We start from the raw sequence: 23,748 nt of genomic DNA on the forward strand, positions 1-23,748 counted from the left end.
AAAGGTTATGTTGAAAACTACTAAAAGTGGGTTCACTCACTAACGAAAAACATTAAATTTCACATAAGAAATGGCAGATGGAAGCTGCACTCAGATTTTTTTACAAAATGGAAAATGGGCGTGGCATCGCCCACTTATGGGTTAAAAACCATATCTCAGGAACTACTCGACCGATTTCCATGAAACTTGTTTTGTAATAGTTCCCAATGATATGTTGTGAAAATAGTCCAAATCGCTTTACAACCACACGTACTTCCTATATACCAGAACTTTAAAGACGATCTGCTTCGTTTACTTTACAATATATAAAGTAAGCACTAGTGAAGATATCGGTGCATAACTTTGCACAAATGCTATGTTTATAGTGTGGCAGCCCCATTCTAAAAATCGCCGAAATCGGACGATAGGTTTTCAAGGACCCATATATCGAACATGAGGACCTCGGTGCTTCTAACCTAATATTATGGTTTCCAACTTTCAATGGACTTTATACAATATTTATGACGAATATGTGGGTCAAATTGTGTATTATATAATATTAATAAAGTTAAATAAATAAATTGCGAGAGTATAAAATGTTCGGTTACACCCGAACTTAGCCCTTCTTTACTTGTTTTAAACTATATTTATTTGCTACAAAAAATTTCTTCAATGTCGATTCGAACATGTTGAGTACGGTTGAATTCAGGGTGCTATAAAGTAACCCTATATCCATAACTATTGTCATAACCGTAACAATATTTACTTTACTCGATTATTGGTTTTTTAGCTATCACAGAATTTTCATGGCTACAATGAAAATGTCCCTGCAAGACGGGTAGAGTTACTTATCTTATGGAATATTGGTCACCGGTGAAGAAAGCTTGTATTATTATTTTGGTCTCTTTTGTTCTAGCAGCAGGAAAAAAGTTGCCATTTCTCCTCTTTTACGGCATGTCGGTGTGATTATCTTGCTCTGCTCTAATTTTTATTTGTTTTGGAAAGGCATATGTCACTCTGTGGTCAGCAGAGCCCCCTGTAGTAGTTTTTTTTTAATCAGCCATCTATCAGTGGAGACTGTTCGATTTATCATTTTCAGGGTAATCCTTTAATCACTGGTATTGGTCATTTGTTGGGTCACCGTTTCGTTACTTAAATTTGGTTCATTGGTCACCATTGGTCTTCATTATATAGGTCACCTACTTTTCCGTTTAAAAATGAAAAATTGAAATTTTTTGTTTTTATTTTTTTATTTTTATTTATTTATTATAATTGTATGATATAATTACATTTATAAATTAGTATTGTATAATATTTTAAATTTTTAATAATCATTATAGATTAATTTTTAAATATTAGCATTTCAGTACAAAGTGAACTTTTCACATACGTTTTTGCAGCTATTTATACATTGATTTTTTACAAACGTTTTTGCATTGAATTTTTATACATTTTTATTTATACATTAACAAAATTTACAAAGTTAGTATTAATTATTAAATTTTTACTTTTTACATATTTCATATATAAATTTAGTATTAAGTATTACACTATTTTTTGTAGTTGTTGTTATACAATTCAAATAAAATGTTATTAGTATTCGAACATTCATTTGTATAATTTAATAATATTTTACATCTAAATTATGAATTAGCAAATGAATAAATTAATACTAAACGCGAACGATTTCCTTGTAACTATCCTGTAAGGATCCAACGAAACTAATGAATGTCAATTCCATACAATCCTATCCCACATGTACATCACAAAAAGGTTCAGCTCTTCGGAAAGAAGTTGTGCAACTGCTAATCTAAATGTCCGATGGGATTTTGTTGTTGTCTTGTTTATCATGCCTGAAAAATATTAGAAATAGAAATTGTTGTTAACGATTAGAAAATATGAATATATTTGTATTCGTAGTACAAACCTAAGAAAAGTAGTAGCTATTGTAATCCACCTGTATTTGTGTTTATGGTCTGAGTAGGCAATTGAAAAGTAAAGTCCTCTCTAGATGAGCAAAAACTAAACTCTTCTGCGAATACCGCAGCAGATGAAATGATGAGCTGTATGTGTTGTTAGACGACATAGACATAGTCCAACGAAAAAAGACAGCGGCTACGCGGCCTTGGTCATGTTGTTCGAATGGACTCGGTGGAAGCCGAGGAAGAGGGAGACCTCCACTCCGATGGAAGGACCAATTGACGCCTAACGCCTTTGTGTTTTCAATATCTGAAATGGATAATGAAAATATAAGTAATGCTAAAAACAAACGTATATATATATATATATATCAACAGAGCTTAATGCTTGTAATAACTAAACAAATAAACAACTTTTTAACATCAATATAAAAATTATTCTAAATAAATATTTTGGACACAATGCAACAGATTCATTTTTGTAAATACATACATATGTATGTACATCCGAATACGCACTAACTCAACATGTACATATACGCATTTATATTTACCATATTATTATCCCTTGTTTCTGCGTTGTTGTTATACTATCAGCCCTATTCTCATGACCTCACAAAAATCACCACACTCACTATTGTGAGGTTTTTGGATTTTGTGATGATTACCTTATGCTGGAGAAAATTCAAAAGCTCAAATGCTCACAATTTTCTCAAATATCTGTGACGTGTGAAAGCAGCCTTCACAATACAAAAATATTTCTGTTTGTTTTGGTTTTTAGCAATATTTGTAAACAAATGTGTAAATATTTGCGTGCTATAACGAGCATGGAGGAATTGTTCTTTGAAAAAAATGGCCTCTATAAAAGTTCAGTTATCGAATAATTGTGTTTAACCGAATCTGGAGCAATACGGACGTACCTTGCATTTTCATTTGTTGAGCGATTTGCTGCCAACCACATCTACGATCCGATAAGGACGCATTATTTTTGTAAAGCAAAGGACACTGATGCACAGCCTCTACAGACGATGATTTACACCCTGGTTATTTTTATACTCTCGCAACAAAGTTGCTACGAGAGTATTATAGTTTTGTCCACATAACGGTTGTTTGTAAGTCCCAAAACTAAACGAGTTAGATATAAGATTATTATATATACCAAAGTGATCAGGGTGACGAGTAAAGTTCAAATCCGGATGTCTGTCTGTCCGTCCGTCCGTCTGTCCGTCCGTGCAAGCCGTATCTTGAGTAAAATAGAGATATCTTGATGAAACTTGGAAGACGTATTTCTTGGCACCATAAGAAGGTTAAGTTCGAAAATGTGCGTAATCGGACCACTGCCACGCCCACAAAATGGCGATAACCGAAAATTTGGTACAAAGGATTGTTCTAGGAAGGGGCATATTTGGATGTAATTTTTTTGGGGAATTGGGCGTGGCCCCGCCCACTACTAAGTTTTTTGTACATATCTCGCAAACTAATTAAGCTATATAAAGGAAACTTTCTAGAGTCGTTTCTTTTAGGTACTACCTTATACCGACCAAAAATGAAGGAAATCGGGTCATAATCACGCCCACCTCCCATACAAAGGTTATATTGAAAATTACTAAAAATTCAGTAAGTTCAGTAAAGAAAACCACCAGAAACCTTAAATTTCATTGTGAAGATGGTTCAGAAGAGCTGCTCTCAAAATGGTATACAAAATTGTAAAGGGGCGTGGTTCCGCCCACTTATGGGTCAAAAACCATATCTTCCTTACTTGTTTTATAATTCTTTTGTTTTTTAACTTTCGACTGTAAATACGCAATTTCATTTGCTTCATTTGTTTACAAATTTTACATCAATTTGTATTTATTTTGAATTTATTTCTTTTGAAACAACTGTTTGACAGCAAAATGCTTTTCACCTCAATTGGTGACTTTTCTAAGCTTTTTTCTTATGAGGTTCGAGCCAGAATAGACTCACAAAATATACGTCACAAGAAAACTCACAAATTTTTCCTCACAACTCAGTTATGAGGTTTTTTCAGAATAGGGCTGTATATTGCACCAGTGCTAAATCCAAAAACCTGAAATTATTTAAAATAATTAATTTGTATTATTTATTAAAAATATATGAAACATACCTCCACCAATTCCAACGTCACCTCCTTGCTCTTCCTTTCCTGTGCAAACACGTATAACTGGAATGAAATTATTTTAATTATAAAAACTAATAACAAAAACAACAAAATAATGCATTTATAAGATGGATAAATATCCAAAAACACTTAACAAAATAAAAGAAATATTTAAAACGCACTTACATCCATTCACTTAAAATTGTATTTTCAAATGAACAGCGGCCATGGCGGCGATTTTTGAACGGTTCATTGTATCTCTCTCTTACACATACAAAAATTAGGGTTAATGAATTTTGCTACTCTAACTACCGAGATTGCCACTTAACTACAAAATGTTAGCAATGTGTCTGTATTGGTAAAAGCTGAAAAAATTGGCATGTGTAGTGGTGTATGAGTTAGCTTCGTGTTGTAGGGGTAAACGAAATTGATAGTTGTGGTTATGGTTATGGGCATGTTGTTATGGTAACTCACCACTAATTGGAAATACCCTTAAATTTGGTTCAATCAGCTGTTTTATATGGATATAGGTATGGCACCTATAATTGAACGTTTATAGCAACAGGCAATATCAAATGCTAGAAAAGTGTTAAACCAAAATAATAAGTGCCAAATAAATTACTTCAAAATATACCAAAAAAAACTTTTTATGGTTACAATGAAAATCTAAACTGAATTGATAGTTGTGGTTATGGTTATGGGAATGTTGTTATGGTATCGCTCCTCTAATTGGAAACATTGTTGCCCGTAATTCTGATTCAATCAGCTGTTTTATATGGATATGGGTATGGCACCTATAATTCAACTTTTACAGGCAATATCAAAAGCTAGAAAAGTGTTATGCCAAAATAATTTGCCTGTCGAGGTACTCCGTAATTTCGCCGATTCCTTCCTTGTAAAATAAAACATGCAAAAAGAAATTATCGAAAGGAACTTTTGTTTGATGTGGTTTTAAATAAATTCTCTATAGTAATGTTTGGAATAGTAAATATTATTGCAAATAGTAAAAAGTGTGCCGAAAATTTAAAAATTGGTAGATTGTTAAGCCAACAGACTGGAAAAGCTATTCATAGCCATATTCCCAACAACCTCGAGAAACGTTTTTTGGTATGGAGTGGAAAATATAAGTCTCTTGACCAAGTACCATCGCATGTTAGGTAACAATACAATTGAATTGAAATTGAGCACTTAAAATGTAATTCTTAGACATTATAAGTTAGCGGATATTTGTTCCAATAAAAAATATATAAATTATAACAATTACATAAGAAATAAGTGCACAGTTTATGGGATCATATCAAGAATAATGAAAAATAGGATCGGCTTTAATATAGTGTCCCATGATTTCAGGGTTGAAATGAATATGGTTGGAAAGAGGAAGGTCTCCAGATTACGAATATACCGCCGCATTACGAATGTTGCCGCCGGCAAACTTTTTGAGATATTCGCATTTTATGTTGAAAATTTCACAAATTTTATGTGGCGATTTTTTAATTATTAGTTAATTTTTAATTTATTTAATGTACTGCCTGGGATTGGGGAAACTTTAGTATATTGTCCCAGGCTTTCGGTAATAAAATGGGTATCGTTGGAAAGAGGAGGTTCTCCAGATTAAGAATATATATACATGTAGCTGCAGCTGACTTATAGTTTTCGAGATATTCGCAATTAAAGTTGAAAAAAGTGCTACCTTTATCTTGAATTTTCACAATATATACTGAATGTTTTATTAATATTATGCACTTATTTTACACTTACACTTCACCACATTGTTTCTGCATATTTGTTTTATAAAATTTATCACGAAAATAGTTGTAAATAAGTATTTAACATTTTACACAAATCTCTTAATTTCAACAATAACAAAAAGGGTTGCAGCTTGACAATTAATAAGTGTTGCCATATCAGATATTTTGCAAACGAATGAGAAGAACCAAAATAAATAAATACCCCAAATGCAGAAAACAAATGCCCTATAAAAAGATTATATAAAGATAATATAAGGAAAGTTTATGATATTCACTCTATGTACTATAAGTAAGGGAAATTGAAAGTTCTTTCGTGTAGAAATACTATCCACATTGGCGGCCTTCGGCCGCGCTTCAAAAAAATAACCCTGGTCGAGCCAACACCGGGTGTTCTCAAAGAGGGGGAAATGAAAAGTTTTTTCTTGTAGAACTACTTTCCGCATTGGCGGCCTTCGGCAGCGCTTCAAAAAAATAACCCTGGTCGATCCAACACCAGGAGTTATTAAAGAGGGGGAAATTAAAAGTTCTTTCGCAAAGAACTACTTTCCGCATTGGCGGCCTTCGGCCGCGCTTCAAAAAAATAGACCTGGTCGAGCCAACACCGGGAGTTATCAAAGAGGGGGAAATGAAAAAGTTTTTTCTTGTAGAACTACTTTCCGCATTGGCGGCCTTCGGCCGCGCTTCAAGAAAATAACCCTGGTCGGGCCATCACCGGGGGTTATCAAAGAAAAGGTAATACCGAGATTTTGCATTAGTCATAACACCATTATGGTTTATATATTTGGTGTATAATCCTTCATTTTTCTGTTTATTTTTATTCTTTTAATTTTTGCAAAATGTTTGATATGGCAACACTCATTACTTGTTAACCTGCAACCATTTTACTATTTTTTAGACGAAGATTTGTTTAAAATGTTAAATCTTTATTTACAGCTATTTTCGTCATAATTTTTTTAAAATAAATATGCAGAAACAATGTGATGAAGTGTATGTGTAAAATAAGTGCATAATATTAATAAAATATTCTGTATATATTGTGAAAATTTGAGATAAAAGTTGTACTTGTTTCATCTTTAAGTGCGAATATCTCGAAAACTATAAGTCAACTGCAGCTATATATATATATATTCTTAATCTGGAGAACCTCCTCTTTCCAACGATACCCATTATTATACCGAAAGCCTGGGATAGTATACTAAATCCGACCCCTAGTATAGCGTAGTTTTAGTTTTCGAGATATCCGCGTTTAAAGTTTAAAAATTGTCTAATTTTAACACGTAATTTCTCGCTTTTCATTTATATTTTGCACTTATTATACACTTACACTTCACTACTTTCTTACCATATATTTATTTTATATTAATTAATTTGAAATTTGCTTTAAATAAGCATTTTAATTTTTATTCAATTTTATCAATTCACACAATAAGAAAAGGGTTGCATGCTGACGAAAAATAAGCAATGCACTTATTATACACTAACAATTCACTAAATTGTTTCCACATATTTATTTTTATACTCTCGCAACAAATGTTGCTAAAGAGAGTATTATAGTTTTGTTCACATAACGGTTGTTTGTAACACCCAAAACTAAACGAGTTAGATATAGGGTTATATATACCAAAGTGATCAGGGTGAAGAGTGGAGTTCAAATCCGAATGTCTGTCTGTCCGTCCGTCCGTCCGTCTGTGCAAGCTGTAACTTGAGTAAAAATTAAGATATCTTGATGAAACTTGGCACACTTATTTCTTGGCACCATAGGAAGGTTGCTTTCGAAAATGAGCCACCACTGCCACGCCCACAAAATGGCGAAAACCGAAAACACGTAAAGTGCCATAACTAAGCCATAAATAAAGCTATGGAAATAAAATTTGGTATGAAGGATCGCACTATGAAGGGGCATATTTAGATGTAATTTTTTTGGGGAAGTGGGCGTGGCCCCGCCCCCTACTAAGTTTTTTGTACATATCTCGCAAATCAATAGAGCTATATAAACCAAACTTTCTGCAGTCGTTTTTTTTAGCCACTTCCTAATACAGTCCAAAAATGAAAGAAATCGGATCATAACCACGCCCACCTCCCATACAAAAGCTAGGTTGAAAATTACTAAAAGTGGGTTAACTCACTAACGAAAAACGTCAGAAACACTAAATTTCACATAAGAAATGGCAGATGAAAGGTGCATTCAGATTTTTATACAAAATGGAAAATGGGCGTGGCGTCGCCCACTTATGGGTTAAAAACCATGTCTCAGGAACTACTCGACCGATTTCCATGAAACTTGGTTTGTAATAGTTTAATTACATCCCAATGATATGTTGTGAAAATAGGCCAAATCGCTTCACATCCACGCCTACTTCCTATATACCAGAACTTTGAAGTGGATCTGAATCGTTTACTTTACAATATATAAAGTAAGTACTAGTGAAGATATCGGTGCAGAACTTTGCACAAATACTATGTTAAGAGTGTGGCAGCCCCATTCTAAAAATCGCCGAAATCGGACCATAGGTTTTAAGGCCCCATATATCGAACACGAGGACCTCGGTGCTTCTAACCTAATATTATGGTTTCCAACTTTCAACGTACTTTATACAATATATATGACGAATATGTGGGTCAAATTGTGTATTATATAATATAAATAAAGTTAAATAAATAAATTGCGAGAGTATAAAATGTTCGGTTACACCTGAACTTAGCCCTTCCTTACTTGTTTATCAGTTAGTTTAATATTTGCTTTAAATAAGCATTTTAATTTTTACACAATTTTGTTTATATGCACAATAACCATGTTGACAGATATCAATTATATAAATTCGTAATCTGGAGATCCTCTTTCCAACCTACCTATTTTAACCTTGAAATCGGGGAGATACTTTTTCCAGGCTTTCGGGGATAAAATGGATATGATTGGAAAGAGGAGGATCTCCAGATTAAGAATATATATAATTATAGCTCCAGCTGACATACACGTTATTTTCCCTGTATATTGAATTTGTCACATGTATTTTGCACTATACATATATTTTCACATCACCAATTTGTTTCTACGTATTTATTTAAAATTATTTATTTCGAAATTTGCTTTAAATAAGCACTTATTAAATTTTATCACTATCACAATAACAAAAGAGTTGCATTGTGACAAAAAATAAGTATGAGAACACTGTTTTACAGAAGAATCAAACTAAATAAAGAAAAAGGATGTTTACTCAAAATCTCTTGCCATTTCCTTTTCTTTGATAATCCCCGCTGTTCGCTAGACAAGAGTTATTTTTTTTGAATCGCGGCCGAAGGCTGCCAATGTAGAAAGTGGTTTTACGTGAGTGTTACTGGGGGATTTGAGGACATTTTAAGTTAATTAGCTCAAAATAAACACTTTTTACTAATTAAATGGTTATTATGCATATATCTTAATCGTAATCTAGAGATCCTCCTCTTTCCAACCATACCCATTTCACCCTGAAAACATGGGATAGTATACTAAAGTTTCCCCGTAGTTTTAGATGTATATTGTCCGCGCTTGTCAACTGTTAAAATTTGCTGCGGTAGCGTTAATACCAGACAAACATACTCTTTCAAGGTTATTTAGTAAAAATTATTCAAATTGTTTAATAGTAATATTAAATTTCAATAAATAACACTTAATACCAACATTAAATTTAATAAATATGCGTAATAATTTAAAATAATTCCAATAATAATGAAAAAAAATATTTTATTTAATAATTATTTAAGTACTGTTCATCGGACTTTAAAAGTTTTGTGAAGATTAAATGCTAGCACAACACCCTAATTACCACAATTGTAGCAAAAAAAGCGTAGCACACAACCCAAGTACGCCTCGGTGGTGTGTTAAAAGTTGAAAAGTAATGTAAACAAACAAAGGTTTTCTACTGTATATACTGAGGTATAGACTACTTACTCAACATATCGTGGGACGGTAAACTAAAGTCGACCCCGGATTACTTTGTCGGTCGAAGTTTGACAACAAGTTCCGGCATAAATGGGATATCGGATGAGGAGAAGGCTCTCCAGAAAAGGAATATATATAAATATAGTTGATTGGACTAGCTGGACTGGATATTGGACTAGTCAGTTTTGAAATATTTGTATCTAAATGTCCAATTTTTTCCATAAATATCACATGGCATTTCACACATTTTAACGCAATTTTCTCACATTTTTCAATTCTTATATTGATAATTACACTGTTAACATTCAATTTAATTCAAATTTTACATATATTTAAGGTTTATAAAGTAAAATTTTCTTATTTTAAAAATCAAGTAGCTCACTAATAGTTGGAAAGGTTTCAGTGTTTACAATTATGTGGAAACCGACCGTTGCCACATCTTAGAAACTATATGTGAAGGATTTTGCAACACTGCGTTTTATTTAATAGCATATCATAGTTTTTTGTCGTAGAACTTTTTTCTCCTTTCGCGTAGAACTCCTTTCTGCATTGGAAAAGGAAAACGGTACTTGTAATTCAAACAACAGGTAGCACTTATGGTACAAGCCTGCGCTAAAATGTCCTTTTAATCATGCGCAATAGTGTTGCACCATTTTCTTAGGTGGAGAAATATTTAAATCTGCACAAAAATATATTTTTATCCCTTTGTTTCGAGCTATGTCTCACGTTTTATTTAATCAATTAAAATGTGTTTCAAAGTAAAAAACAAAAAAATATATATATTTGTATTGGCATTTTTGTCTATAATTTGTGCTTGGAGTCGTCTTTACCTTTGTGAATAGTCTACATATGTAAAACAAAATTTGCCAACACTGGGCAAGCGATACAATTTTTAATGAGGTATCCGCATACTCTTCTATACGAATTGAACTAGATAACTTTGTTGTTGCTTTCACATGTAAAATTTTTGACAGGCGAGCAGCGCCCAAAGATAGCGAGCAGAGAAGTGACCAATCGATTGTATTGCATGTATACAATTATGAGGAGAATTAGTGTTGGAGGAGTTTCTTACAAAGATAAAAGGGGGATTCTCTTACATATATATTTTATAGCAATTCATTATCGTTATGTTTTCTTAAAATAAGAAGCATTTTAATTTTTACACAATTTTGTTTAAATGTACAATAACCATTTTATCAAGGTCTGAATAAAAAGGGGATTATACCTTAAATACTTGAGTTATAATAATTTCATTCCTTTCTCTTACTAAACCACGATATTGGATCGACTATGGTTATTTTTTCGAAGCGCGACCGAAGGCCGTCAATGCAGAAAGAAGTAATGCGCGAAAGTACTAAGGACCACACCGATGTTGGATCGACCAGGGTTATTTTTTTATTTTGAAGCGTGGCCAAGGCCGCCAATGCGCGAAAGTTGTATGTTATTTTTAATATTTTAGACATACTTCCAGAACCAAACGTTTAGCAGCATTTCTTCCTTTAATCTTCTAGGACACTGTTGTCCTCCTTACCATTTCTTTCTCCATTGGCATAAATCATAAACTTTAAATCAATCAGTAACCAGAAATTATCCTCGCAGTCTTCTACGCCGTTTTTTCCTGGACAGCAGGCCGATAAGCCAGGAACATGGATATATGGACATCCTGTGTACCTGTGGAGATACCTGTCCACCAGCTTTCCAAAAATGCCCCTCCAAATTTCGGATTAAGCGTTCCACCATGATATCGAATCGTGGATGTGATGTAGCTTCAAATAATTTCCGGACATATAGCTTCTGGCACATCTCCCAACTTTTGATGTCCACGTCCACCATCTCGTCAGTCTCTTTACCATGAATTGGGCACACCTCTGTCCTGACCAACAAAACACTCCTGTTTCCTGATTTACTGCTTCATCTGACCATGACTCTTGGAACTTGACACTTTTGTTGCAATGCACTTTCTTGTTTATTGACCACAACCAACCTTGATTCTTAAATTTTTCCAAGGCTTTCCTGATTCTCAAGTATCCTTGATTTGGACCTTTGTGCAACTCGTTGCGAACTTTAGGTAATCTTTTATTCCGAACAATCATATGAGATCGGAAGCTTTGTCCTTGTTTTGCTTTTCCACACTCGATATAAGCAACCAGCCACCAACTTAAAACTGTTCCACTTGGTTTTTGCGACTAGAGGCTCTGCAGCCATTTCTTCTTCCTTTGGACGTTTGTTCCGTTCTACTACTCCATGCATTTCACAACTGGAGCTTCTTGTTGAGATTCTTGTTGTTCCTTCGGATTACAATCTTTTGTCCATGACACTTCTGCCTTCTCTGGGGTCACCTGCGTCAATATATGTGCCTCCTGCTCTCAATTGTGTAGCCACTTGTGCTGAAACCTGCGATGGCATACACTCTTCATGCACATCCAGCTGTGTTAACACCTCTGCTCTATTTAAGGTCACCTCCATAGACTCGTCCTCCTTCAACTGTGAGGACACCCATTCGATTCCAACTGTGTTGACAAAATCTCTCCAAAAATAGTCCCCAAACGCTTCTATCATCTGTGACATTAGGAACAGAAACGTGTTCGTGTCTAAAGCTTCTGAGGCATCTTGTGTTCTTTTCATTTCTTCTATTTCCATTATCCATTCCGCCCACGTTGATTTGAAAACATATTTGTCCACGTTTTTTTCTTCCATTGCCTCTCTTAACCGGGCTTGCAATTCGGATTTCAAACCATTCGTTGCTAACCCTGTTGTTCCAACTCCTTTTTGATTTGTGGTATCCTTAATTCGTTTAACTTAGCCATTATCATCATCATCATCATCCCTTTCTTGCACATTACATTCATCATTTAACAATTTATATATTCCTCTTGCACAATTCTGAGAATGATCTTGGTATAATCATGGATGAAAGACCCAAAACTGCGAACCAAAACTATATGTGCACTTGCAGTACTGTTCTTGGTACTATTACGGATGAAATACCCAAAACTGCGAACCAAAACTCCACGTGCACTTTTAGTACTGCGACTCACAAAAGCCCTGAAACTATACCCGCTATTTTCGGATAGTTCTACCAAAATCCCAAATGAGAATTTGATAACAAAATCATTAACTATATTTCGTATTTATTTAAAATATCATGCCATTTAGGTGTTTATTATTATATTTACTTTACAAATGTATTATCGTACTACACTATATACATATGTAAAACGTATTGAATAGCTGAACAATCAATTCAATCTGACAAAGGCTGGAGGAAGAGTGGCAAATGTCAAATATCCCGAGCGGCCTGGAAGTGTAATCTGCGCACATTATGTGAGGACTCTTTTGGTTTCTTTAGGAGTTTTTGTAAGATCTGTTCTTTCATTAATTTCACTAGTACTAGATTCATCCAATTTCTGGGAGGAGGGTTTCTATAAAATATAAAGTAAAATTTGAATTTTTACAACATTAAAGTTGGTAATAATTACTTTATGTTTCAGGAATTCTAAATATAGCACGGGCAACGTTCTAGTCATAACATCCATACTCTTGCTGTAGTATTTTCATTGATCTAATTTCGGTGAATCCATGTCCTTGTAAAGCGATACAACAACGTTATGATTGCTCAATACAAGGTGAAAATGAATCAAAAAAGTCCTAATTGAACATGCAAGAAGTTTTTAAATTTCTATGATCACAAACATTCACTTAAATTTAACCTTTAATTTCTGAGTTTTAGCTGCTAATGGCACGGCCAACTGAGGGGCCGGTAATTCTAAAAATACTGCAACTGCTTTGCCCACTAGCTCATTGGCAAAACAAAGTTTACACTCGTCGCAATGATAAACGGTTATAATCTGTAATTAGGAAACGAGATTTCCCATACAAAATTCCTCTCTGGATAATCCGAGATTATAAAATTATCTCGTTATATACAACTCGCTTATCATTCCCGTCCTGCTTTACGGTGCAGAAGCTTGGACGATGTCAACATCAGATGAGACGACACTAGGAGTTTTCGAGAGGAAAATTTTGCGCAAGATTTATGGTCCTCAGAACATTGGCAACGGCGAATACCGCAGACGATGGAACGATGAGCTGTACGAGTTATACGACGACATTGACATAGTTCAGCGAATAAAAAGACAGCGGCTACGCTGGCTAGGTCAAGTTGTACGGATGGAAGAAAACACTCCAGCTCTGAAAGTATTCGATGCAGTACCCGCCGGAGGAAGCCGAACTGCGAAGGAGAGAGAGAGGTGGCGCACTATCGTCGATTCGGCTATAACCGGCTAAACGGTTGCAACGCCAATTACATACATACATATACAACTAGATTTTCGGTGTTATTCCTGGGCTTATCGATAATTTTGCGAAGAAAAGGAGAAATGTCAAATGAAAATGAAAATGTAAACAACAATGGCCGACAGCGAGAGAAATATGTGTAATACAACAACAAATGCAACACATTTGTCAATTGATAATCTCATTTGGCTATATGTAAACGGTTAGATTATTGAACGAGCTTAGAACGAGATTATTTTCATATGTAAACATACTATAAACCTATTATCTGGTGTGTAAATGGTTTGTGTTCGATGTAGCAGCGTTTGCATCCATAGTTCTGGATTTGCTTGCAGCACATATTCCATCGATTCGAAAGTTCTACGCTGCTACCATAAGTGACACCAATTAGGTTGCGTACCTTTAACGCGCCGTTTGAGTTTTGAAATATCTGTATGGAAAATTTTAGAATTTAAGGCAAGATAATATTATTATATTCCACAATTATTTACGTATTCAATGGTTTCGCCCTTGATGTTGACCATTGCTGGCGTAGCTTCTATTACGTGCTTCGAATTGACAATGCAATGAAGTATTACTGTATCACCCTCTTCAATTCCATATTTTGGCTTTAGAAAACTTTTATTTTACGTTTTTAAAATGCGTGCTTCAATAATTTAAACTTTAATTAGGCTGCAGAAAGCTCAAAACAAAACTTGTTTAAACGCGAGAACTTTGGTTGTTACTTTCTATCATTCAGGGTGCTGTACGAAAGAAGAGTTGAGGTAAATGTTTATGCACATTTCGCCTTTTGTTGCACATGTGTGTATGTAGTGGTGTTATTAAAATTTTTTTGAATGTGTTGGAGTTTCAGTACCCATGACTTGCTGGGCACACTCGAACATTCTGGCAACTGGGAATATCGATGTCGGGATAAATCTGGCAAGCTATCAATTTCGATTGTTAATTCTAGTTTGTTCTGGTACCATTTTCGTTACAATATTTTAAAGCAATAATGGGTCTAATCAATGAATCCGTTTCGATCGAAAAATTTGTCCATATCCTTTCCTTATTGATTCCCTTCGGAATGAAAAAAAGCGGATGGGTTGAGATTTTACGAACCATATGCGAAGAATATTCCAATGCAGAAAGTAGTTGTACTTGAAAGAACTAATGCCCGGATTCACAGTTCGTACTTATGTTGTGCCCAAATAAAATCTTAGCTAACCATTGTTGTTGACTGAGTAGTCATTTGCGTTTCACAGTCGTTGCTTATTTTCTATAAAATTGTATTATGATATATGGCAGCACAATGAAAAACATTTGTATTTGTAAATACCATCTGACAAATTGAAATTATTGTTGATGAAAAATAACTTTGCGACGAATAAATTTAGAATCTAGGAAGTGGTTGGAAACAATAAATTGACACCTAATTTCACCGCAACCGAGTGGGGGCACCTATTGCAACTCGCAGGAAAGCATATAAGCGTCATTGAATGCAAGAAATTTCAAAAATTTTTTCAACAAATAATTTTTATTTTATTTTTTGACAAATAAGTCAATATTCAAAACAAAAATCAGCTGTTACTTAAACACTGCTTAAGTCTCCCATTTTCAGTACTTAAGTATGAACTGTAAAACGCAATATTTCTATTTTATCTTAAGCACAACCTAAGCACTGACTGTGAAACCGGGCATAAATTGACACCTAATTTCACCGCAACCGAGTGGGGGCACCTATTGCAACTCGCAGGAAAGCATATAAGCGTCATTGAATGCAAGAAATTTCAAAAAATGTTTCAACAAATAATTTTTATTTTATTTTTTGACAAATAAGTCAATATTCAAAACAAAAATCAGCTGTTACTTAAGCACTGCTTAAGTCTTTGCAGTACTTAAGTATGAACTGTAAAACGCAATATTTCTATTTTATCTTAAGCACAACCTAAGCACTGACTGTGAAACCGGGCATAAGATTACCAAATAAAGAAAACGCAATTTTATGATAGCAGCTGTAACTTCTGGAAACTGGCGCCAAGGTATCACTTTTTTTCGTCTTGTCCACCTAAGAGTCGGAAGAGGCACGATCATCGAATTGGATTCCAAACCGGTCATAGTCCAAAATTTGCTTGAATCAGCGAATGGGTTGCAAGAATTCAGGTGCTATCCATTCTATCCATTTCCTGTCCTTACGCTGAGTTTTCTAGCGAAATGAGTCAGAAGCAGTAACTTTGATATGGTACAGAAAGGATGCGCTTAGATTGTTATAAAAACTGGAAAAAAGGACTGTCATAACCCACTTTTGAGTTAGAAATTAGCGATTAATTTTCGAAGTAACTGTAACTGTAACTTTTACCGAAAAGTAGTCCATCATTGCCTGTGGCTAATTTTTAACGAAAATATCGGTAAAAATCTCATATATATTTGAAGGTTTATGCAACATTTTTAAAAATTGTTAAAATAGGTCAAGACTGCCCCTAACTCATACATACTTAGTATTAGAATTTTCAAGGTACAGGTGGATTTTATATGGTATATGTAACGACTAGCATCACTCCTAATTGTAGTAGATTAATTAAATAACTATTCTTAATATTGTAATTAACTCCTTTTTGGTAACACTGTATTGTATTCTGTATTTGTATTCTGCAAAGAAAATATTTAGTCCCGTTACAATATTAATCATCTCATATTCATTTCTCTTTTTCGCCCTATTCCTTTTGATCATCCGACGAATCCACACGTGTTCTACTGCGTTTAACTTTAAATATATTCGTACTATATATATTAACAAATAATATATTTAGACAATTCACAAGCTTTGTTGTATGTCTTATGTCATATTTTAATATTCTTAAAAAATATGACACTTGTGAGCACCCTTTACTGTTGTATGTCATATTTCTACACTTAATCAGCTGATAGTGAAAAATTAAGAAGACAGAAATGCTATATATCCGCGATAAAAAATCATCAATATATATATGCGATCATCAGATTTTGGCCTTAGCAAAAAAAAAACAGCGATGTTTGCTGAGGCCAAAACCAGATATATGTCCATATTTTCCCGATATATGCAATGTGCAGTATAAATCGGTTGAGAAGTGTTCGGGCAGAAGGGCACGAGCAAAACTAACCACTGACCGACCCAAAAAAACCGGTTCTTCACAGAAAACCGTCTACCCACTCGTCGAAGTTTTGACCCACCCACCGACCGCCCACAATGCCACGAGTGTGTCCCAAAAAAAACCGGTTCCAAAAAGTAACCGGTTATTGCAGTACTAGGCATATGCCGCAAAAAACCGGCAGCAAGTGGGTAGGGGTATAGAATAGCGAACTCTAGAAATATACCACGCAGTGTTGTATCAGTCATATTTTAATTTTGCATGTGAAACAACAACAGTGTTGGTATGACAGTCATAAAAAAATATGACAATATGACACCTTGTGAATACCCTAATTACATTTGTAAATGGGATTTACTCGTGTGTGAATAAAGTTTATTTAAATAAGTAAGTGGTTAAATAGTGTTTCATTTAATAACACCATAACCACCAAATATACATATATCGGCTAACATGCGAGATATCATAGCGAAATTAAGGGACTACATATATAATCTTGGATATACAGTGGCTCTCAGCTTATTTCGTGTAAGCAACAATTTTGATAATACTGATATGAAATTAATATTTTTTGCTCTGAAGTAAATGAACGATTGATGCAATTATATTGATAATTTAGTTTTAAATACAAAACATGTAAAAAAATTTACAAAAGTATTCAAATTCAATATTTTATTAAACAAAAACCAAAAACACTCATAATTCATGGGTCACAGCTTATTTCGTGTGTTGATTTTCGTTCATGTGATACATGGAAATAACGGATGCAGAAAACTGACGGTGAATCAAAGTGTGAACTATGAATACTTAAGAAGCAGTTTATGTTCTAAAAACAATGCAGATCAGTTGCAATTACGCGGTATATCAACATGGGTCCACGCACTTCAATTGAAAAACGCGAATTAGTTATTAAACATTTTCAAAGTGGAAAAACGCAAAAACAAATTGCTGAAATGGTTGATTTAAGTTAATCTACAGTTCAATATATAATTCAGCGCTTTGTACGTGAAAATCGCGTGCATAACAAGGGTCGAAAGGCTCCTAATAAAATTTTGGTGGATTTTAAAAAAGATTAAAAAAGAACCAATGACCAAATGGGCGAACAGCACGGAATAAGCCTTTTATAAATAAGAAAAATAAAAATGCCCGTTTACAGTTAGCAAAAGACCATTTAAACAAGGACAATGCTTTTTGGAATACGGTTATTTTCGCCAATGAGAGCAAGTTTAATCTTTTTGCGTCAGATGGTAATGCATACATATGGCGGAAACCAAATACTGAGCTCCAAACAAAAAATTTACGCGCAACAGTAAAACATGGTGGCGGTCATGTAATGGTTTGGGGTGTATGTCATCTGCAGGCGTTGGTCGATTGGAGTTTATAGACTCCACTATGAATAAAGAAGTGTACCTAGACTTACTGAAGCAAAATTTGCTTCAAAGTGCGGAAGACCTGGGTATAAGTGACACTTTTCGCTTCTACCAGGACAACGACCCTAAACATAAATCTGGTCTTGTACAAACTTGGCTCATTTGGAATTGTCCACACCTCGTCCAAACACCTGCACAGTCACCAGATTTGAACGTTATTGAAAATGTATGGCACATTCTGGAAATTAATATTAGAAAACACCACATTTCTAGCGTCCAAACTCTAAAAGCGGCTTTGAAGGAAGAGTGAGGTAAAATATTGCCAGATTATACAAAAAAATTGGTGGAATCAATGCAAAACCGCATGAAAGCTGTAATCGAGCAAAAAGGCTTTTCCACAAACTATTGAAGTTTTATTTTGGTTTACTTTTTATAACTTTTTAGTAAGAATTTTTATACCACACGAAATAAGCTGTTACCCATGAATTATGAGTGTTTTTGGTTTTTGTTTAATAAAATATTGAATTTGAATACTTTTGTAAATTTTTTTACATGTTTTGTTTTTAAAACTAAATTATCAATATAATTGCATCATTCGTAAATTTAGTTCAGAGCAAAAAATATTAATTTCATATCAGTATTATCAAAAATGTTGCTTACACGAAATAAGCTGTGAGCCACTGTACATATGTATACTAGTACACTTCACATCTTCACAGTTTTTCTCATGTTAATCCGAACCCCTATTCGAAAGTCTTTTGTCACACTGGCTTTAGTTTTATTGTAAAATAATTATAATTCGTTATTGGAATGTACGCTTGTAAAATAGTGATTTGTCATTAAAAGTGTGTTTCCGGAGTTGTTAAAAAATGCTTTTTAATATTTACAAATTGTGGCCACTTCACTTGTTTTCTAAAGGCAAAGTAACGTATCATATGTATGTATGTGATTGGCGTTGCAACCGTTTAGCCGGTTATAGCCGAATCGACGATAGTGCGCCACCTCTCTCTCTCCTTCGCAGTTCGGCACCAGTTGGAGATCCCAAGTGGAACCAGGTCGCTCTCCACCTGGTCCCTCCAACGGAGTGGAGGCCTTCCCCTTCCTCGGCTTCCTCCGGCGGGTACTGCATCGAACACTTTCAGGGCTGGAGTGTTTTTGTCCATTCGGACAACATGACCTAACCAGCGTAGCCGCTGTCTTTTTATTCGCTGAACTATGTCAATGTCGTCGTATAACTCGTACAGCTCATCGTTCCATCGTCTGCGGTATTCGCCGTTGCCAATGTTCTGAGGACCATAAATCTTGCGCAAAATTTTCCTCTCGAAAACTCCTAGTGTCTCATCTGATGTTGACATCGTCCAAGCTTCTGCACCGTAAAGCAGGACGGGAATGATAAGCGACTTAGAGAGCTTGATTTTGGTTCGTCGAGAGAGGACTTTACTGTTCAATTGCCTACTCAGTCCAAAGTAGCACCTGTTGGCAAGAGTTATTCTGCGCTGGATTTCGAGGCTGACATTGTTCGTGTTGTTGATGCTGGTTCCCAGGTATACGAAATTATCTACGACCTCGAAGTTATGACTGTCAACAGTGACGTGGGAGCCAAGACGCGAGTGCGCCGACTGTTTGTTTGATGACAGGAGATATTTCGTCTTGTCCTCATTCACCTCCAGATCCATTCGCTTCGCCTCCTTATCCATGCGGGAAAAAGCAGAACAAGCGGCGCGGTTGTTGCTTCCGATGATATCAATATCATCGGCGTACGCCAGAAGCTTTACACTCTTGTAGAAGATTGTACCTTCTCTGTTGAGCTCTGCAGCTCTTATAATTTTTTCCAGCATCAGGTTAAAGAAGTCGCACGAGAGTGAGTCACCTTGTCTGAAACCTCGTTCGGTATCGAACGGCTCGGAGAGGTCCTTCCCAATCATGACGGAGCTTTTGGTGTTGCTTAACGTCAATTTACACAGCCGTATTAGTTTTGTTTTTGGTATCCCCAATTCAGGCATCGCGGCGTAAAGGCAGCTCCTTTTCGTGGTGTCGAAAGCAGCTTTAAAATCCACAAAAAGGTGGTGTGTGTCGATCCTCTTTTCACGGGTCTTCTCCAAAATTTGGCGCATGGTGAATATCTGGTCCGTTGTCGATTTTCCAGGTCTAAAGCTACACTGATAAGATCCAATCAGTTTGTTGAGGGTGGGCTTTAGTCTTTCACACAGTACGCTCGATAAAACCTTGTATGCGATATTTAGGAGGCTGATCCCACGGTAATTGACGCAGATTGTGGGATCTCCCTTTTTTATGAATTGGGCAGAGCACACTGAGATTCCAATCGTCAGGCATGCTTTCTTCCGACCATATTCTGCAAAGAAGCTGATGCATGCTTCCTATCAGCTCCTCGCCGCCGTATTTGAATAGCTCTGCCGGTAATCTATTGGCCCCCGTTGTTCTTCAAGCGTGTAATTGCTATTCGAATTTCTTCATGGTCGGGTAATGGAACATCTATTCCACCGTCATCGATTGGGGGATCAGGTTCGCCCTCTCCTGGTGTTGTACTCTCACTGCCATTCAGCAGGTCGGAGAAGTGTTCCCTCCATAATCCCAGTATTCCCTGGACATCGGTTACCACATTACCATCTTGGTCTCTACATGAGGATGCTCCGGTCTTGGAACCTTCGTTAAGTCGCTTCATTTTTTCATAAAATTTTCGAGCATTCCCTCTGTCTGCCAGCTTCTCAAGCTCTTCGTACTCACGCATTTCGGCCTCTTTCTTTTTTTGTCTGCAGATGCGTCTCGATTCCCTCTTCAACTCTCGGTATCTATCCCATCCCGCACGTGTTGTGGTCATTTGCAACGTTGCGAGGTAGGCAGTCTGTTTTCTCTCCGCTGCGAGACGGCACTCCTCATCGTACCAGCTTGTTTTTTGTCGTTGCCGAAAACCAATTGTTTCGGCTGCAGCGGTACGCAGTGAGTTTGAGATGCCGTTCCACAGTTTCCTTATACCGAGATGCTGATGAGTGCTCTCAGAGAGCAGGAGTGCAAGTCGAGTAGAGTATTTCGTGGATGTCTGTTGCGATTGCAGCTTTTCGACGTTGAACCTTCCTTGTGTTTGGGCATTCTTTGCTGCACAGAGGCGGGTGCGTATCTTCGCTGCGACCAGATAATGGTCCGAGTCTATATTTGGTCCTCGGAGCGTACGCACGTCTAAAACACATGAGACATGTCTTCCGTCTATCACAACGTGATCGATTTGGTTCCGCGTGTTTCGATCAGGAGACAGCCAAGTAGCTTGATGTATTTTCTTATGCTGGAATCAGTCGATCAGCCTCAGGCCGTTTGGCGATGTTTCGTCATGGAGGCTGAATTTTCCGACTGTTGTGCCAAAGATACCTTCTTTACCCACCCTGGCGTTAAAATCTCCAAGCACGACTTTTACATCGTGGCGGGGGCAGCGCTCATAAGTGCGTTCTAGGCGCTCATAGAAAGCATCTTTGGTCACATCGTCCTTCTCTTACGTTGGGGCGTGGGCGCAAATCAGCGATATGTTGAAGAACCTCGCTTTGATGCGGATTGTGGCAAGACGTTCATCCACCGGGGTGAATGCCAGGACTCGGCGACGTAGTCTCTCTCCCACCACAAATCCAACACCAAATTTGCGCTCCTTTATATGGCCGCTGTGGTAGATGTCACAAGGACCCACCTTCTTCCGTCCTTGTCCCGTATCATATAGAAGGTTGAATTAAATGTGCTATAACGTAACCCTATATCCATAACTATTGTCATAACCGTAACTATATTTACTATACTCTATTATTGGTTTCATAGCCATTTACTGCTAGAGAAAGAGTGTCATTTACAAGTTAAGTGCTGAACACATAGCAGACGAAAAGCGACGAGCGAAATCTGTGAAATATTAATACACTCGTTCTTATGGACACAGCTTTTTTGACTACAACACGACTGCGCGACTGCGTTGTCGCTGTTGAACTGCCACTAATATGTGAAATGTCAAATTATTCAAAGTTCTAACAAGTATGACGTTATTTTGCCTGCAGAAGCGTAACCAACCGTCGTGTTGTCGTCTTTTAATTCAGAGCATTACTTTTGCAAAGAACGAAAGTAAAGAAACGGAAAAATAGGAGCATTTAATAAGAAAACATCTGAGTGCTATTTTCGGCCTCTACATCCAATTGTATCTTAAAAATTAATGAATGTAATTATGGGTTAAAAAAGCAGAAACTTTCCTAAATGTCGATAAAAAACTGCAGTCGAAGTAGCAATATTTGTGCTTTTTGCAGCTTCGACTGTCGTCGACTTTTTACAGTTACTTACTGCGACTTCGATTTTTTTCTGAAGCAGAAGTCGAAGCAAAAGCAAATGAAATGAAATTGCCGGTAGTTTTTTAAACACTGACAATAACCCAGATTTCATCGTTTGACGCTATCTTTCTTTTGACTAGGGATAAGTTCAAGCCCATTTTTTCTCCAGATACATACGTTTGTATCTTCATTTATCAACTCTATAGAATTATTTGTTTATAAATATTTTTTTATTTACAGTCATGATGTAATGGAGCGTTGCCGTAATAGGATCAGAATACGAGTGGCAAATATAATGATTGCGCTTACGGTGTTGGGTTGCTGTATTATGGTTTACAGTGGCAAACAAGCCGCAAAAAGTGGCGATTCTGTGGTCAAACAAAATCTGGATTGGCATAAAAAATATAATGAGGAATCAAAAAAGGAATAGGCTTCCTATAACATTATTGTATAATATATGATTTTCTTGTTTGCTGTACTTTGTATATAAAGTGATTTTTATTACTGATTAATATAATTTTTTTCTTGTATTGGAGTAATTTAGATTACGACTGGTTTGGTAAGTAAAATCTAACAAAAAATATTAATTTTCATTACTCAGGAGCATCCCAAACTCTTTTATTAGCTGAACAATTGTTTAGAGTTCTGGAATATACTCCGGTGTTAAAATAATTTTCATTTTCCGGGTACCAGGTGGAGTTATTACCAATTTCTAAGGCTACTGCAAGACAGTCGCCAATGTAGTTGCTCTGGCTACTGAAACAAGATACAAACGATAGGCTCAGTATCCTAGAATACGCAGATAACGACCCTGAGTTTACATTTTTGACATTTTTTTTTAATCTTAACAGCATTGTTCAAATGAAAGTGGGTCAGTTAAAAATACAAATACGTGAACAAAAATAAAACAATATCCTCTTTTATTTAACTCCCCGTCCTATGCCCGAAACCATTTATCTCGGTTGCAATTTCATTGTTTTC

At 35.8% G+C, this 23,748-nt stretch overlaps 1 protein-coding gene and 3 long non-coding RNA genes across 7 annotated transcripts; 2 read left to right on the forward strand and 2 right to left on the reverse strand.

The window, feature by feature from the left end:
- Positions 1-1,423: 1,423 nt before the first annotated feature.
- Positions 1,424-6,164, reverse strand: LOC128921373 (uncharacterized). Of its 4 annotated transcripts, XR_008470826.1 has the most exons (6): positions 5,776-6,164; positions 4,024-4,080; positions 3,890-3,966; positions 2,453-3,023; positions 1,907-2,208; positions 1,424-1,832 (listed from the first exon to the last, which is right to left on the reverse strand). It is a non-coding gene; the product is annotated as an uncharacterized LOC128921373 (long non-coding RNA). The 4 variants fall into 4 exon arrangements; XR_008470824.1 differs by having other exon boundaries at positions 2,453-3,966; XR_008470827.1 differs by lacking the exon at positions 5,776-6,164 and adding an exon at positions 4,492-4,704 and having other exon boundaries at positions 2,453-3,966.
- LOC105219794 (UPF0389 protein CG9231) lies at positions 4,857-23,284 on the forward strand. The gene is made up of 2 exons (XM_011196102.3): positions 4,857-5,174; positions 23,008-23,284. Exons 1-2 carry the CDS (start codon positions 4,990-4,992, stop codon positions 23,195-23,197), a joined length of 375 nt encoding a protein of 124 aa, XP_011194404.1. The 5' UTR covers positions 4,857-4,989; the 3' UTR covers positions 23,198-23,284.
- Positions 6,179-12,609, forward strand: LOC128921375 (uncharacterized). The gene is made up of 2 exons (XR_008470829.1): positions 6,179-10,584; positions 10,659-12,609. It is a non-coding gene; the product is annotated as an uncharacterized LOC128921375 (long non-coding RNA).
- LOC128921374 (uncharacterized) lies at positions 13,089-15,392 on the reverse strand. The gene is made up of 2 exons (XR_008470828.1): positions 14,472-15,392; positions 13,089-14,410 (listed from the first exon to the last, which is right to left on the reverse strand). It is a non-coding gene; the product is annotated as an uncharacterized LOC128921374 (long non-coding RNA).
- Positions 23,285-23,748: the final 464 nt, after the last annotated feature.

This window comes from Zeugodacus cucurbitae, chromosome 4, assembly GCF_028554725.1.
Source record: "Zeugodacus cucurbitae isolate PBARC_wt_2022May chromosome 4, idZeuCucr1.2, whole genome shotgun sequence".
NCBI classification, from domain to species: Eukaryota; Metazoa; Arthropoda; class Insecta; order Diptera; family Tephritidae; genus Zeugodacus; species Zeugodacus cucurbitae.